This window comes from Manis pentadactyla, chromosome 12 (assembly GCF_030020395.1).
Source record: "Manis pentadactyla isolate mManPen7 chromosome 12, mManPen7.hap1, whole genome shotgun sequence".
In the NCBI taxonomy this organism is placed as follows: Eukaryota; Metazoa; Chordata; class Mammalia; order Pholidota; family Manidae; genus Manis; species Manis pentadactyla.
In genome coordinates, this window is record NC_080030.1 from 35252499 (window position 1) to 35270792 (window position 18294).

An 18294-nucleotide genomic window follows, 5' to 3' on the forward strand; every position below is an offset into this window, starting at 1 on the left:
TTGTCTTTACCCACTCTGACATGAGTAAAAAACTTTTCCTACTCAAAAGCCTGTTTGTTATGGACAGGTTTGTTAGGTTTTCTATTAAAATTAAACCCTCTTCAATTAAGAAAAAAGTCAAATACAAACAGAGCTTCTGAAAAGGAGAATAGATCAAAAGTATATAAATATTTTCCATGACAAGTTCTAAAGTACTACAAAACTAGTTCGTAATAACTTAAGTAAGTCTAATGGAACATCTCATATCCCCAGTGGCTATAAATTAAATGGCATGATTTGTAGCACAAAGTGAACTTCTGGAGTAGTTACTTTTTCCTTTGGCCAATCAACAATAATTACTGCCAAGTCAAAAGAACATGAATGGAAAAGAAGTAAGTTTTACAATGAAACCAAAAGCAACCAATGACAAGTAACACAGTTCACTTGTTTGAGGAGTTATCAGACTATCAACTGAATTTCCACTATCCATATCTAAAAATGGCTCCTTAGATTACATATAAAATGTATTTTTCATCAGTATTTGCAATACGTATTTCCCCCCACTCACGTATTGTCCAAATTCAAAATGCTGGCCTTCCTCAGGCTCTCAAATGAGACAGTATATGCAGATGCCTGCTCTTTACCCTTAAATGTATGATCATTAGAGCAATGAAGTCCTAGACTTCATTAAACTAAGGCTAGCAAGGAAGACAAGAGGATCTTTACACCAAATAAGAAGAGCATGAACAGACACAAAGGCAAAAAAGAAGAGAGCTTGGCTGGAACAGTGAGTATGTATGTAGGTAGCCTGGAAATATAAATTAGAACCATGAAAGTCAGGCTGGGTTTAGACTAAAGAGCTGAAATATAGACTTAGGTCCACTCTGGTTAACAATGAGCATTCATCTGACTATACAGATTGAATCTGACTTATAACCATTTTACCAGCTCAAGTTTATAGCCACACTATATTCTTTCAAAAACAAGAGTTGCAGATTTTACTACTGTTGGAACACACACACACACAGAGCTTGAGATATTTCCTAATGAAAGGGAGATTAATGTGTATATATGCATATGTACATACATGTGTATATATGTACAAATTTGATATACATATCTTGGGATATTTGTTCTATCTCTATAACCTGGCTACTGCAATATCCTAATGCTGCTGCAAAATGGAGCTGATAATAATTACAAGGCAGATTCACTCTAAAAAGGGCTTTGAATTAAGAATAGGCTTAATTCTTATGTGGCCTATTTTAACTATGAAATGAGCTCAATTTACTTCCTTCTGCTACATTAAAAAGAACAAAAGTTTAGATGAGATAGCCTGACTGCCTTTCCCTTAAACCAACCTTAAGAAGAAACAGCAATATATGGCTAATTACTGTCCAAAACTTATTAAAATCTTAATTGCTGTAATTTGGTAGTTACTTACCATGATCTGAAAATATAATTTAAATAATACCACAGCTAAATTCTGTTACTCACCAAAGTATGAAATTAAGCCTGGCAAGCAAGCTAACTCAAGAGCTTATCTGGTAGGTTATGCTGCTCAGCATGTCACATGGCTGGCTTTTTTTAGGTAGGAAGGAGCTAACCATCCTTACCTGGATGTCATAACAACGCTATCACATTTATCACCAGTTATAAAACTGAAGTTAATATTTTGAAAACAAACATGTCTTTAACATTTTCAGGGAAACAAAACCAAGAAAATTCAACCATTGGATAAAACACAGTGTTCCACACATCTAGGTGGCAATAACTTAAAGTCCATCAATACAAAGAAATAAAATATCGCAGGGATGGTGACCTCATCTTTGCCCAAATCTCCAGTCCCCTCTCCTCAATCAGCTCCCATTCAGACAACCTTGATAGGTACTGTTCTGAACTTCCCTGTCTGGTGGTTACACACTTGCATATCATGCTTGGAATCAGAAGCAACGAATGATGACACAATGAGTCTTTTTGCAGAATTTCTTATGTCCATTTGCAGGAACTTCTCTAAAATCTATTCCCAGTAGTTGATCTGCTGGATCAAAGATATAACCAATCTCAATTTAACTATATTAACAAATTGCTTTTCCAACAGGGAACTGAGACAATTTGCACTCCCACCAGTTTTGTATGAAAGCTGGCATCTCCTCGTATCTTTGCTAGTATTTGATACTGCACAGTGGGGTATAATAAGTATATTCAGTTTTTGTCCAGATTCCCAGCACAGACTTCTAAAACCCCTGGCATTACCTGAATTATAGGAGTTTCTTTTGTTATTCACAAAGAGCTCCTTTCCATCACACCTAAATGTAATGCTAATGAGGTAACTTAGAGTGGGGCCCCAAACAGCCCCAGGATAGGACAAGTCACAGAAGGACCAGGTGATAGTGTTAGAACTTCAAGCCCCACTTATCACCAACCTAACCTCCCAGAAAGGGGTTGTAGGTAGCAGGGTGGGTCTGGAGATTAAGCTCTATTAAGACTCCTGAACAAAGAGACTGGATAAGCGTCCAGGTTGGCAAACACATCCTGGGCTGGCAGGATAACGTCACAGATGGGGCGTGGGAGCTTCATGTTCTGTTGTTGAGCACCAGCCCCTCACCAGCCAGGATACTACCTTGCCTGGTGAATCTCTTCCATTCAGCTATTCTGGAGTCCGATGAACATAAGTATAGGGGAGGGGACAAAAGTACATCTCTGAGTTGTGTGAGCAATTATAGCAAATTACAGAACCTGAAGAGAGTCTCGTGGGAGCCCTCAATTCATGGCCTGTTGGTCAAAAAGTGGCCTGGGAAGGAATTTCCAATTATAAAAAAATGAATCTATAGTAGCTAGTTACTACAGATTAACAGTAATTACTCAGCCTATGATAATAAAAATATATAAAGAATCATATCCATACACTCAGTTTACAACAAAGGCTACCATACTAAAAAAGTAAGTGTTCATGGTTACTCTCATTTCCTTTCAACAAACAGTGCCTTTTTTCTGTTCATATATTACTTCAGGGATGCTCTTGATGTTTTCACTTATGAAGGAGAAGGGCTGGGGAGCATAAAGACAGTCTGACCAGATCCTAACTCCCCAAAGATTTATAGCAAATGCAGGCAGGACTAGTCTGTCAAGATAATCAGTGAGCCGCACATCCTCATCCTCAAGGCCTGTGTGGCCTCTCCCACCCTGAATTCTGGCCAGCCCTGCACAGCCAAGAGGATGCAGCAGAGATGCTGTGGGGCTTCCCAAGCTGCATTTTAAGAACCTGACAACTTTTACCTTGATCTCTTAAACCACTTGTTCTGAGGGAAGCTAGCTGCCATATAAGACATCCAATTACCCAGGGAACAATATGCTGTGAAGAAACTTAGGCTAGTCAGGTGAAAAAGTGGTGAGGCAAAAAAACAATGCAGCAAGCCTTCAGCCCCAGGTGCCAGACAAACGAGTGAAGGAGCCATCTTAGACCACAGAGGCCCAGCAGACACCACGTGAAGGAGAACTGAGACTCCTGACTTAGGGTCCCTCAGGGTCCAAGCCATGACAACATCTCCAGCCAACTGAGCTGTCCTAGCTAAGGCTCTAACATCATGGTTAGAGGTAAGCTGTGCCCTGCCTGAAAAACCTGACCCACATAATTGTGAGCACAATAAAATGGCTGCTCTTTCATGCCACTAAATTTTGGAGTGGTTCGTTGCATAGCAATGGAAAACCAGAAAAACACAAATATTATTGGTGACATTTATTAAAAAGAGGAGTCCAACTTGGACTGTAGTTCTAAAATGAATAGTATGATTCAGAGAACCTTTGCTTGTTGCAGCAAGAAAGAAATAATGTACCAGGTACTATTTCCTTGGAAAGCTTTAAAAATAAACCTGACCAATCTAATTAATTCTAAAAGCTCTTGAAAATACCAAGGACCAATATATTATTATGAATCACACACTCCTTTGAATTACTGGTCTCTGTACCTCAGCCTCCAGGTCATATACAAATGTCACTTGTTCAGAATGTTCCCAACCTCAGCTCTTCTCAGTCCCTCCTATGGGGAGCGGGGAGGCCTCTACTCACCACCCTCCATCCCAGCTCTGCCACACGGACTGCACTGCCCATTTACCTATGTGCTTCCTACTGATACAGGCTTTTACCTAAGATGACAAAAGTTATTTATGCATGTTAGGTTTATAAGTATTTTTATTTCGTTTTGCATTTTCTAAATTTCCTACAACAAATATGTAATCTTTTGCAATAAGAAAAAGAACAAGTTGTTAAGGATGTTGGTGTCCAAGGTCTACTATTAGATAGCAACAAGTCCAAAGGTCTATAGCCATTGCTTCTTCACTCGAAAAATGGCAGGACCTGGAGTAAGTGGTCTCTGAGACCCCTGCCAGATCTAACATTCAATAATTTAATGAAATAAACAATTGAAAGAAATTGGTAAGAGAAAGAGACAACCTTCTATCTTCTTTCTGTCTCCCACACAGTCCAGAAGAATAGGAGGAGCTCAACAAATATCAAGTGACTGATTTTCTGACTGATTAGTGAAAAACCACAAGTTAACTCAAGCACTTCATTCAGGGAAGTTTAACCACTACTGCTTGTACTAGGAAGAAGTCCAAATTGAGTACCAGGAGAATAATCCTGTCACTATCTCAAGCCTTCTGGCCTTAAAGAAGTTGCTTTAAAACTCCTGGCCTCAGTTCCTCACTCTATTAAAAGGAATTGAGCTCCCAACTCCTATTCTAAAGCTGTATGGACCAGTAAGTGAAGAAAAGGCAGATGTACTACTGGCGTCTTCTCCACTTACCACATAAAGCAAAACATGTACTAATATTGACTCAGTAGATACTACTTCACTAATACCTATTTTGTTTAAGAAACTTCTGTAGGCATTTGAGAAATTTCTTTCAGAAAATGGATAAGGATTGATTTAAAAGATGGCAATTTGCAATGGAAAGTTATTAGTTTTCCAAAGAAACTAGTAAGTATAGGCTATAGGTTAATATCCTACTGAAAATAAAGTTTTAAGAGAAAGTAAAAAAAAAATCACCTTCCCTATGGGAAAGAAAGACTGTTTACTGCTTAGGAATTCCTCCTTGTGTAAGATTTCACTCAAGCAGCAAAATACAATATAATCCATTTCTCTTCCCTTCATTCTTTCTTGAGGAAGGGCCACAACAGGGACACAGAAGGAACCTGCCAACGTACACCATGAGAGGTCAGGTGCGGGAAAAATCTGCAGGATGGGAACCTCATCAAAAGGAGGAAGAGCATGAACTAAAGAAAAAGAGAAATGCAAATAAATTTGATGTCAACAGGGAAAATATGTGGCAAGGAAATCTCTCAGATGACATAAAGAATGAAATCCCTATCTTTTTCAGTAGCAGATGAATGAATTCCAGGAAGCTATGAGATCAGTTTTAGAACAAGTTTGCTGAAATTAACAGAGAAAGTCTAAAATTATAAGCCTTCAATGACCTGAGGTTCCATGACAGAAAGTAGGGGACAAGGAGAGAACAGGTCAGGACGACTTGATTCTTCTACCTCAGAAAGCTGCTGTGCCATGCTAGGAGGGAGTAAGCAATGAAAACAGAGACCACTCCCAGCTTCTAGGAGCTGAACACTATCTGGGCCTTGGGATTCTAAACAAAGAGAAAAGCAGAACACAAGTTCTGTCAATAGTTAAGAGGCATAAGGTAACAGCTATGCATTGATCTTAGCAAGAAAGAGGGCCCTACACTGTAAGGGCATCTTCCTGGTCCCCATCAGACGGCAAGGGTCTCAGGCTGGCTAGGGCATCTGGGGGAAGAAAGCCTGGCTCAGCCTCTCCTAAATTGTCCAATATATCATGTCTGAAAGACAAAATCTAGAAATTCAAAGAATAAAAGCAGGCATCCACCCCATAGAGCAGCAGACATCCTGGATGAGTTATACTGATTCATCCACACCTGGCCTCTCCTTCATCCCAAAAGTAATACAAATGCCTCACAACACTGAATTCAACAATTACTCAGGACAAACCTTTCTTTCTCTGAAGTATTATTTCCTCCTTTCTTAACAAGTCTGCTAATGTTAATCCACAAATGAAAAGATACAATTTTAAAGCAGCATAAAAATCAAATTTAAACGGAAAAACTAAAAGTACTAAAAGTGCCATGTCTGCTCATGCACACCTTTTTAAGTACAAAACTCACCTTTCAAACTAGATCGACTGGCAGGCCTCCCTACATTATTCCTCTGGTGTTTGGTTGACATGCGTTTCATCTGTCGAGGTGTGCTGGGAGGAGAGGTGCCATAAAGGTTCTCTGTATTTGTTTCATCCGAAAAATCCTCTAGATCTGATTCAGAATTCTTGCAAGCTGAATCTCCAAATGTGCACTCTTGCCTACAAAAGATAATAAGCAAAGAAAATATTCAGTAATGCATTAAGTGAATTCAAATTTAAATTCAAATCCTGATTGTGCTGGTTAGGAGCTATGTGACCTTGGCCAAATTATATCTGATCTCCACATTGCACATTTACGAAATAAGGATAATAACTCAACTTCATACCTGCATGCTCAACAGGAGTAATCAAAGCATAAGGGTTCACTAAGCGATTTATATTACTCATATTACAAGCCTTGGAAGTCAGTGTCCTCATGCACCCACCCACTGAGACAGCCCGAGATCTTCACTCACCTGCTTAACATTTAGAGAGAAGTTCGCCTTTGAGTTCGGCACAGCATAGCACTGTAAACCATTTTAACATTTCTAACATCCTCTAAATCCTTTCTAATTCAATATTATAACACTTTTCTTTTTTAAATTTCCCCACTAAGACAACATCAATGGTAAAGAAGGGTTCTGTAAGGCCATTGATGGAATTGAAATCAGAGAACAGGAACGCATAGAAGCTGACATAGAGAGAGACAAAAGGATCTCCAGGAATGAAACAATATTAAGAGAACTGTGTGACCAATCCAAAAGGAACAATATCCATATTATAGGGGTCCCAGAAGAAGAAGAGAGAGGAAAAGAGATGGAAAGTATCTTAGAAGAAATAATTGCTGAAAACTTCCCCACACTGGGGGAGGAAGTAATCGAACAGACCACGGAAATACACAGAACCCCCAACAGAAAGGATCCAAGAAGGACAACACAAAGACACATAATAATTAAAATGGCAAAGATCAAGGACAAGGAAAGAGTGTTAAAGGCAGCTAGAGAGAAAAAGGTCACCTATAAAGGGAAACCCATCAGGCTAACGTCAGATTTCTCAACAGAAACCCTACAAGCCAGAAGAGAATGGCATGATATATTTAATGCAATGAAACAGAAGGGCCTTGAACCAAGAATACTGTATCCAGCACGACTATCATTCAAATATGATGGTGGGATTAAACAATTCCCAGACAAACAAAAGCTGAGGGAATTTGCTTTCCACAAACCACCTCTACAGAACATCTTACAGGAACTGCTCTAGATGGGAGCACTCCTAGAAAGAGCACAGCACAAAACACCCAACATATGAAGAATCGAGGAGGAGGAACAAGAAGGGAGAGAAGAAAAGAATCTCCAGACAGTGTATATAACAGCTCAATAAGTGAGCTAAGTTAGGCAGTAAGATACTAAAGAGGCTAACCTTGAACCTTTGGTAACCACGAATTTAAAGCCTGCAATGGCAATAAGTACATATCTTTCAATAGTCACCCTAAATGTTAATGGGCTGAATGCACCAATCAAAAGACACAGAGTAACAGAATGGATAAAAAAGCAAGACCCATCTATATGCTGCTTACAAGAAACTCACCTCAAACCCAAAGACATGTACAGACTAAAAGTCAAGAGATGGAAAAACATATTTCAAGCAAACAACAGTGAGAAGAAAGCAGGGGTTGCAGTACTAATATCAGACAAAATAGACTTCAAAACAAAGAAAGTAACAAGAGATAAAGAAGGACACTACATAATGATAAAGGGCTCAGTCAAACAAGAGGATATAACCATTCTAAATATATATGCACCCAACACAGGAGCACCAGCATATGTGAAACAAATACTAACAGAACTAAAGGGGGATATAGACTGCAATGCATTCATTCTAGGAGACTTCAACACACCAATCACCCCAAAGGATAGATCCACTGGGCAGAAAATAAATAAGGACACAGAGGCACTGAACAACACACTAGAACAGATGGACCTAATAGACATCTACAGAACTCTATATCCAAAAGCAACAGGATACACATTCTTCTCAAGTGCACATGGAACATTCTCCAGAATAGACCACATACTAGGCCACAAAAAGAGCCTCAGAAAATTCCAAAAGATTGAAATCCTACCAACCAACTTTTCAGACCACAAAGGCATAAAACTAGAAATAAACTGTACAAAGAAAGCAAAGAGGCTCACAAACACATGGAGGCTTAACAACACGCTCCTAAATAATCAATGGATCAATGACCAAATCAAAATGGAGATCCAGCAATATATGGAAACAAATGACAACAACAACACTAAGCCCCAACTTCTGTGGGACACAGCAAAAGCAGTCTTAAGAGGAAAGTATATAGCAATCCAAGCATATTTAAAAAAGGAAGAGCAATCCCAAATGAATGGTCTAATGTCACAATTATCGAAATTGGAAAAAGAAGAACAAATGAGGCCTAAGGTCAGCAGAAGGAGGGACATAATAAAGATCAGAGAAGAAATAAATAAAATTGAGAAGAATAAAACAATAGCAAAAATCAATGAAACCAAGAGCTGGTTCTTCGAGAAAATAAACAAAATAGATAAGCCTCTAGACAGACTTATTAAGAAGAAAAGAGAGTCAACACAAATCAACAGTATCAGAAACGAGAAAGGAAAAATCACGACGAACCCCACGGAAATGCAAAGAATTATTGGAGACTACTATGAAAACCTATATGCTAACAAGCTGGGAAACCTAGGAGAAATGGACAACTTCCTAGAAAAATACAACCTTCCAAGATTGACCCAGGAAGAAACAGAAAATCTAAACAGACCAATTACCAGCAACGAAATTGAAGCGGTAATCAAAAAACTACAGAAGAACAAAACCCCCGGGCCAGATGGATTTACCTCGGAATTTTATCAGACATACAGGGAAGACATAATACCCATTCTCCTTAAAGTTTTCCAAAAAATAGAGGAGGAGGGGATACTCCCAAACTCATTCTATGAAGCTAACATCACCCTAATACCAAAACCAGGCAAAGACCCCACCAAAAAAGAAAACTACAGACCAATATCCCTGATGAACGTAGATGCAAAAATACTCAACAAAATATTAGCAAACCGAATTCAAAAATACATCAAAAGGATCATACACCATGACCAAGTGGGATTCATCCCAGGGATGCAAGGATGGTACAATATTTGAAAGTCCATCAACATCATCCACCACATCAACAAAAAGAAAGACAAAAACCACATGATCATCTCCATAGATGCTGAAAAAGCATTTGACAAAGTTCAACATCCATTCATGTTAAAAACTCTCAGCAAAATGGGAATAGAGGGTAAGTACCTCAACATAATAAAGGCCATATATGATAAACCCACAGCCAACATTATATTGAACAGCGAGAAGCTGAAAGCATTTCCTCTGAGATCGGGAACTAGACAGGGATGCCCACTCTCTCCACTGTTATTTAACATAGTACTGGAGGTCCTAGCCACGGCAATCAGACAAAATAAAGAAATACAAGGAATCCAGATTGGTAAAGAAGAAGTTAAACTGTCACTATTTGCAGATGACATGATACTGTACATAAAAAACCCTAAAGACTCCACCCCAAAACTACTAGAACTGATATCGGAATACAGCAAAGTTGCAGGATACAAAATCAACACACAGAAATCTGTGGCTTTCCTATATACTAACAATGAACCAACAGAAAGAGAAATCAGGAAAACAACTCCATTCACAATTGCACCAAAAAAAATAAAATACCTAGGAATAAACCTAACCAAAGAAGTGAAAGACTTATACTCTGAAAACTACAAGTCACTCTTAAGAGAAATTAAAGGGGACACTAACAGATGGAAACTCATCCCATGCTCGTGGCTAGGAAGAATTAATATCGTCAAAATGGCCATCCTGCCCAAAGCAATATACAGATTTGATGCAATCCCTATGAAACTACCAGCAACATTCTTCAATGAAATGGAACAAATAATTCAAAAATTCATATGGAAACACCAAAGACCCCGAATAGCCAAAGCAATCCTGAGAAAGAAGAATAAAGTAGGGGGGATCTCACTCCCCAACTTCAAGCTCTACTATAAAGCCATAGTAATCAAGACAATTTGGTACTGGCACAAGAGCAGAGCCACAGACCAATGGAACAGACTAGAGAATCCAGACATTAACCCAGACATATATGGTCAATTAATATTTGATAAAGGAGCCATGGACATACAATGGCAAAATGACAGTCTCTTCAACAGGTGGTGCTGGTAAAACTGGACAGCTACATGTAGGAGAATGAAACTGGACCATTGTCTAACCCCATATACAAAAGTAAACTCAAAATGGATCAAAGACCTGAATGTAAGCCATGAAACCATTAAACTCTTGGAAGAAAACATAGGCAAAAACCTCTTAGACATAAACATGAGTGACCTCTTCTTGAACATATCTCCCCGGCCAAGGAAAACAACAGCAAGAATGAGTAAGTGGGACTATATTAAGCTGAAAAGCTTCTGTACAGCAAAAGACACCATCAATAGAACAAAAAGGAACCCTACAGTATGGGAGAATATATTTGAAAATGACACATCCGATAAAGGCTTGACATCCAGAATATATAAAGAGCTCACACGCATCAACAAACAAAAAACAAATAACCCAATTAAAAATGGGCAAAGGAACTGAACAGACGGTTCTCCAAAAAAGAAATACAGATGGCCAACAGACATATGAAAAGATGCTCCACATCGCTAATTATCAGAGAAATGCAAATTAAAACTACAATGAGGTATCACCTCACACCAGTAAGGATGGCTGCCATCCAAAAGACAAACAACAACAAATGTTGGTGAGGCTGTGGAGAAAGGGGAACCCTCCTACACTGCTGGTGGGAATGTAAGTTAGTTCAACCATTGTGGAAAGCAGTATGGAGGTACATCAAAATGCTCAAAACAGACTTACCATTTGACCCAGGAATTCCACTCCTAGGAATTTACCCTAAGAACGCAGCAATCAAGTTTGAGAAAGACAGATGCACCCCTATGTTTATCACAGCACTATTTACAATAGCCAAGAATTGGAAGCAACCTAAATGTCCATCGATAGATGAATGGATAAAGAAGATGTGGTACATATACACAATGGAATACTACTCAGCCATAAGAAAAGGGAAAATCCAATCATTTGCAGCAACATGGATGGAGCTGGAGGGTATTATGCTCAGTGAAACAAGCCAAGCGGAGAAAGAGAAATACCAAATGATTTTACTTATCTGTGGACTATAAGAACAAAGGAAAAACTGAAGGAACAAAACAGCACCAGAATCACAGAACTCAAGAATGGACTAACAGGTACCAAAGGGAAAGGGACTGGGGAGGATGGGTGGGTAGGGAGGGATAAGGGGGGGGAGAAGTAGGGGGGTATTAAGATTAGCATGCATGGGGGGGTAGGAGAAAAGGGAGGGCTGTACAACACAGAGAAGGCAAGTAGTGATTCTACAACATTTTGCTATGCTGATGGACAGTGACTGTAAAGGGGTTTATAGGGGAGACCTGGTATAGGGGAGAGCCTAGTAAACATAATATTCATCATGTAAGTGTAGATTAGTGATACCAAAAAAAAAAAAAAAAAAAGGGGCAGTTCCTGTGTGGTAACCTCCAATGAGTTCTACACAGGGGTATAAAGGGCATATAAAAGTGTAGGCAAAGGGTCTGTTTGCGTCTATACAGAAGATCAAAGCCTAATTGGGCTACCCCGAAAATGAACTAAGATACGATATGAAAGAGAACTTCCAACATCAGCACTCTCTGGAAGACTCATGCCAGAAGATGATCATCAAAAAACCCCAACAAAGATCCACGCACTGCTACAGCTGTAGATGCACTCATCCCACCAGCTCCTGGACTTGCCATGGGAATGAGGAAGGAGATATCTAAGCTGGCCTGTGCATACAGTAAAACAACAAATTTGACTGGATCTATACTGTTGGAACTCAACCAAGAATTAGGAGAAGTGCAAATTGTAGCACTCCAAAATCTTACAACTACAGACTATTTACTGTTAAAAGAACATAAGGGATGTGAACATTCCCCAGGAATGGGTTGTTTTAATTTGTCTGATTTCTCTCAGACTCTTCAAGTTCAGTTGGACAATATCCACCATATCATAGATAAGTTTTCACAAATGCCTAAGGTGCCTAACTGGTTTTCTTGGTTTCACTGGAGATGGCTGGTTATTACAGGTATGCTTTGGTTATGTAACTATACTCCTATTATGTTAATGTGTGTGGGAAATTTAAGTAGTAGTTTAAAACCTATACATGCTGAAGTTACTCTACAAGAAGATATGTCAAAGAAATAATCAATCTTCCCATGTCTTCTTCCGCCTGCTACTTCTATAGCTTTTCTTCTTCCTTCCTAATTACAACGAATTCTTAAATAGAATTCGTGCCTCATATCAAATTTACCGAGTATCATAATTCTTCCAAGTGGTAAAGATACCTCAAGACAAATGCTGGGCATAGAAGCCACAGGGCATAAATATGCAAAGAAGTAAAAAGCTAACCTTTTCAAACAGTAAGGCTTCCCTCTCACTTACCAACTTCACATTTCCCTGTATGGCCCCGGAAGATGACTGGTTAGCCAGAGACGGGTAAGATTCCTCAAGGGAGGAACAACCTAAGACAGGCACAGTCGCAGGGGGGCCATCAGGTGAGAAATTGGGGATCAACAGAGGTGAGGCTTAGAACCTCACCCCCCCTGTTCTGAGAGAAATCTTCTGCATACGTGGATGTTTTATTGCCCTGGTCTAGCTTGGATTAACACATAGTCTACAGGCACACACCTGATCATCTACATTTGCTCTCTTACAACACTAAACTATGTTTTCTACCTTTATCTTGTATCTATCTACCACTTCAGCATTTTATTAAAAATAATAATAATAAAGAGAGAAATGTGGTATCCACATATAAATCAAGTATAAAAACCAAATGAGTATTCATATTTGAACTGACTGTTTAGAGTTCATAATGCATGAGCAAAACCGAAAGTTTCTGTGATGACTGCCCTTGTACTGTTCACTATGTGACTTATTCATTATGTAAGAATTTGTTCTCCATGTAAGAACTTGTTTGTTATGCCTCAGAAGATTGGAGACTGACGAAAATTAGGCTTGGGGTGGATTAATGATTGTGCATTGAGCATTGACTCCCCTATACAGAATTTTATTGTCGTTAACAACCATTTGATCAATAAATATGAGAGATGCCCTCACAAAAAAATTAATTAATTAATTAATAATAAATAAGGACAGACTTCCAATGGTAAAATAAATAAGTAACCGGGATGTAATGTATAGCATAAGGAATATAGTCAAGATATTGTAACAGCTTGGTAGGGTGATAGCTGGAACCTAGAATTATGTATATAAATGTTTTATCACTGTGTTGTACACTTGAAACTAATGTAATGTAATACTGTGCGTCAACTACCCTTCAATAAAAAATAATTATTTAAAAAAAAAAAAAAGAAGTGTTCTGTACTTTATTACTTTTGTATCTCCAGTAGTCTTCAGCATGCTCAAAACCACCCAGTATTTTCCTACAATAATACAACTCAGATATTAGAATGGTAATCACTAGAAAACTAGAGCGCAAACATTTAGTGAGTTAAAAGATCAGACAGCAGGGAATACCAGGATAAACAGCAAAATGGAGTCAGACATGAAGAAGCCAACAAGACCTTGTTCAGAACATGCCCTCTGCAGTGAGGAGGAACATGAACTCAGGAGGCAGAGGACCTAAAGTCAAGTCCCGGCCTTACTGGATGAGGCACTGCATACATGACTTTAACTTTCTAAGACTAAGATGATGACTAATTAAGATAGAATTGGCAAGGTCAATACTCTAAAAATATCTCAGGAATTTCAGTTGTGAACATTCAAAAAAATATCAAAAAATAATAAAAATGAAAGGCTATACGGAAAATACTAAAATATCAAATGAGCATATGAAATGGTATGAAATACTATACTGGTATCCAGCAGTATTGTGTGACTGAATGAATTAATGAAATGCAAAGTTAAAGCAGATTTTTTTAAAGAAGGACTGAAAATATCCAAACTTCAGTGAGCCAAGAAAGCCCCCAGACCTAACAACACAGCATGATCTCAAGACCAGAGTTTATTTTTAAAATAAGTACCACTTTTTAGTAAGTACATATCATAAAAACAAGTCCTGTGCTTTAGCAGATAAAAAGAGTCAAAGTAAGTATCTGTGATAAAAATGTTAACTTTTGCAAAGAATTTAATTTGGAGAAACAAAAAAGAACATTTGTGTTCTGCTGTCCAACTGTGGACTCAAGTTATTTCTCTCCATATAGAACCATTCATTTAAAATGCACTCTTCAAATAAAAGTAGAATAATAAATTCCTTTAATAATTCTTCAGAAAAGGAAGATACCTGATTTTCAAAACTTCATCTATTACAAAACAAAAAGTCATCTTAGTCTTATCCCTGCATATAGACACAATAAACAACTACTAATTCAAAGTATTTCCAAATACTTAATTATGCTAACAGCAAACACAAAGAATCATATAGAAGGGAAGATGAATCTTGTTGTAAACAATGTTTAAGTAAGATAAAACAATACATTTCATCCCTCCTTATTCATTAGGCAGCACAGAAAATAAGAGAAAAATGCCATGTGGTCCTGCCAGCCACTATATTTATAATTCATAATTAAAATAACTTTTAGGATAGGCATTACACAAAAGTAAAGCTATGCATTTAACACTTTCTTAGGATTTACTTAGCTTAGTCAAGATAGCATTCAAACTTGTTGGAAATGTTATTGGTTCACATTCCATCCAAGTAACTTACTAACTTAATACATGTCAGAGCAAAGTTAAAGGATTTTTTTTAAACTCTAGCACCCACTAAGTAAAATTCATGTCTGCCATCCTTTCAAAAATTACCAAAGAAACAGGAAATTATGACCCAAATCAGGAGAAAAATCAACAGACCAAAAATGACTCAAGTAGAACTTACAGAGATGAAAAATACAGCTCCAATGAAAAATACCCCAGATGGTATTAAAAGCAGATTAGACACAGCAGAAGAAAAGGTCAGTGAACTCGAGGACATAGCAATAGAAATTATCCAAAATGAGTGAAAGGGAAAGTTAAGAAAAAAACAGAGCATCAGTAATCTGTGAGACACATCGGGCAGTGCAACATGTGTGTTACTGGAGTCTAAAATGAGAAAAAAGAGGAACAGAAAAGAATTTTTTAGGAATTAAGGCCTGAAATTGTTCCAAATTTGAAGAAAACTATAAACTCACAGATCCAAGAAACTCAGCAAATGCCTAGAAGAACAACTATAAAACTACTACTTTTTGATTATGCACATCCAGTGATGTACCAGTGACGAAAGAGAAAAATCTTAAAAGCAGCCAAAGAAAAACTTAGTTTGGGAGTCTTAGCTTAGAAGGAATACATGGTACAGGGGCAGGAGGGGAAAATCAAGCAAAGGTTTCTTCTTTTATTTTCTTAAAAAAAAATTTATACACAAAATCTAGGAAAATAAATACTAGTGGTCAGTTTAAAAGAACTTGCATCATTTCAATTAACTAACCAAAAGTATCCCAAACCTCATTTTGGATTAGCTCATGTGAGATGAGCTAATGTGGTCAGCTGACTGGTTCAGAATGTTTCCATGGATACCAATTATTTTGGATGAGAAAATTAGTACAATGTCTACATCAGTTACCCTGTAACACTGGCCTTGCTTGTGCTTAAAAACATATAAATGTGAAATATCTTTCTGGTACTAAACTTCTGACAAGTCACATAAAACAATGTTTCACTCTTTTAACATAAAACTTTGTTAAGGTACTATTCACTTGACATAAAATTTGGTCTTAGAAAAGTATGCCTTGAACTCAACCCAAGGGGGTTTGGTGTCATTTTTAAGTGAAAAATGTGTGGAAGACAAGACAAAAATTCAAGTAACTTGGGGTTAAATAGTTCCGCTCTGACATAGTAGGTAAACCACATGGTGCCTGAAACAGCTCATCCATAAAATGATGAAGTTGGATTAGATGAGTTCAAAAACATCTGTAGTTTAGCACAAGCCCTAAGGGAAAAAAATTAACTTCATTAAAGTTCTTTAGCTAAGTCCTTAGAAATAAAAACTTGTTCACTTATGAAGTATGGTACTCCCCTGTGTGAGGTTCACTCTGCCACCCCCACCTCATCATCAACCTACTATCTAATAAGTAATAGTCAAAGGGAGATTTCTGCTTTTTGCTTTCTGTTAAATAAATGAATATGTTAAATAAATAATTTTATCTTTGATACTTTCGATTTAATAATCTAAACTCTATTAAACTACAATAACATTTAATTACTTGAAGACTCTAATTCTGTAAGGCTACAAGAATTAAAGATTGATTTCTGACAATAACATTGTTTAAGTGATACAGTAACCCTACGTGCCAAGATGACGGTCTACTGACCAAAACAGTAATGGAGTATGGTGTAAGGAATAAGGGTTTTGGAGTCAGATTAACATGGGCTGAAAGACCCAGGCCCCCACACTTATCAGTAAGAATACAAATTCTAATCAAATTATTACAAGTTTGCTTGCAAACACTTTGATTTATTAGAAGCCTTTGATTTATTAGAACACACTGGACTTTTGGTAAGCCAGATAATTTTTAAAAATACATATTAAAAGCATTAAAAATGAAACATGCAAATAGAAACATTGAAACAACTGTGATAGCTGCTACTTTGATGGCCCTCCATGAACCTGGCCTCTTGCTGTTCACACCTTTGTATAACTACCTCCTCCTGAATCCAGGATGATCTTGTGATCTGCTTTAAGCAACAGAATGTAGCAAAAGTGACAACAGCCAGTTCCAGTCCCGAGACTTTAGAAGGCCACACAGGCAAAGGCTAGCCACCATGTAAGAAACTCAACTACCCTGAGACTGCCATTTCTGAAGCCCAACCTAGCCAGGTGCAGAGGCTGCAAAAAGGAGAACCCAGCTAGGTCAAAGCTTTGCTAAGCTCCCAGCTAACAGTCAGCACCAACTTGCTACCCTCTGAGTGAGGCTATTTTGGACCTCCCAGCTGTCTCCCAGTTCAAGCCAGCACCATGAGAAGCAGAAGACCATTCAATACCATAACAGACAATAAATGGTTTTCATTTTAAGCCATTAAGCTTTGGTATGGCTTGTTAAGTTATAATAAATAGATGACACATTTACAAAACTTAAACACTTCATTTTCTCTTTACTCCCATGAATGTGTTTAAGTCCTCCATCACTACGCTGATGAGGGCTACCGTCTTGCTTTTTCATGTGGGTCTCTGAGTGAAGTCACGAGTCACCTTCATCATGCACACCACACCAAACCACAGCCCCTACAACTGCCACTCTACATTTCTTGAAAACAGAACAAGAATCAAATACTTTTGTGGAGCAACTTTCCTGGATTTTCATAATTTTTCTTCCTAAACTTTAACATTTCTCTCCTATACCTATCTGACGGCAACTTCCTTTTTGTGACCTATCTTGAGACTTTCCAAAGCATTCTAAATTAGTTTATATAGAACCTACAGCTCTCTTTTGCATTCACATTTCATGTATTTGTATAATAATTTACTAAACTATGCAATTACAATTAAAACACACAATAGACCTAAACAGATTAAGGAACAAATCAGGAACTGTTGATAAACATAGCTCAATTGCTGGGAACAGAAAATCATAGGCTTTCTAGGGAGTAGAGCCATAAGCATACATGTTTCTGTGAGCATCAGTCTATAGTCTATATGTTTTATAGAAGAAAGGGATAGGATTAGGTCTTGAAAGGGTTAGGTACATGAGTGGATAAGGCCTGCTTGACTTAGATCTTTTGGTAGAAGTCTTTTTTCACTCACAGATTTACACAAAGAATACTTTATTAGTCCTGAACTAAATAAAACAAAAAAAAACCACACACACAAAAATAGAAAACAAACACATATGTAAAGAAAAATTAATTATCCCACATGGATAAACTTTATTCATCATTGGAAATAAAAGTAATTAAAAGCTAATATTCTACAA

General features: G+C 37.7%; 1 protein-coding gene across 7 annotated transcripts in view; it reads right to left on the minus strand.

Annotated features, from left to right (window-relative positions):
• The window catches only part of MAP3K4 (mitogen-activated protein kinase kinase kinase 4), a 102554-nt gene that overhangs the window by 61876 nt on the left and 22384 nt on the right, over positions 1–18294 (minus strand). For all 7 annotated transcript variants that reach the window (XM_036886682.2, XM_036886680.2, XM_036886681.2 and 4 more), the window contains exon 2: positions 6171–6361. In XM_036886682.2, the coding sequence (XP_036742577.2) occupies positions 6171–6361 (191 nt within the window). The remainder of the gene's footprint in view (positions 1–6170; positions 6362–18294) is intronic.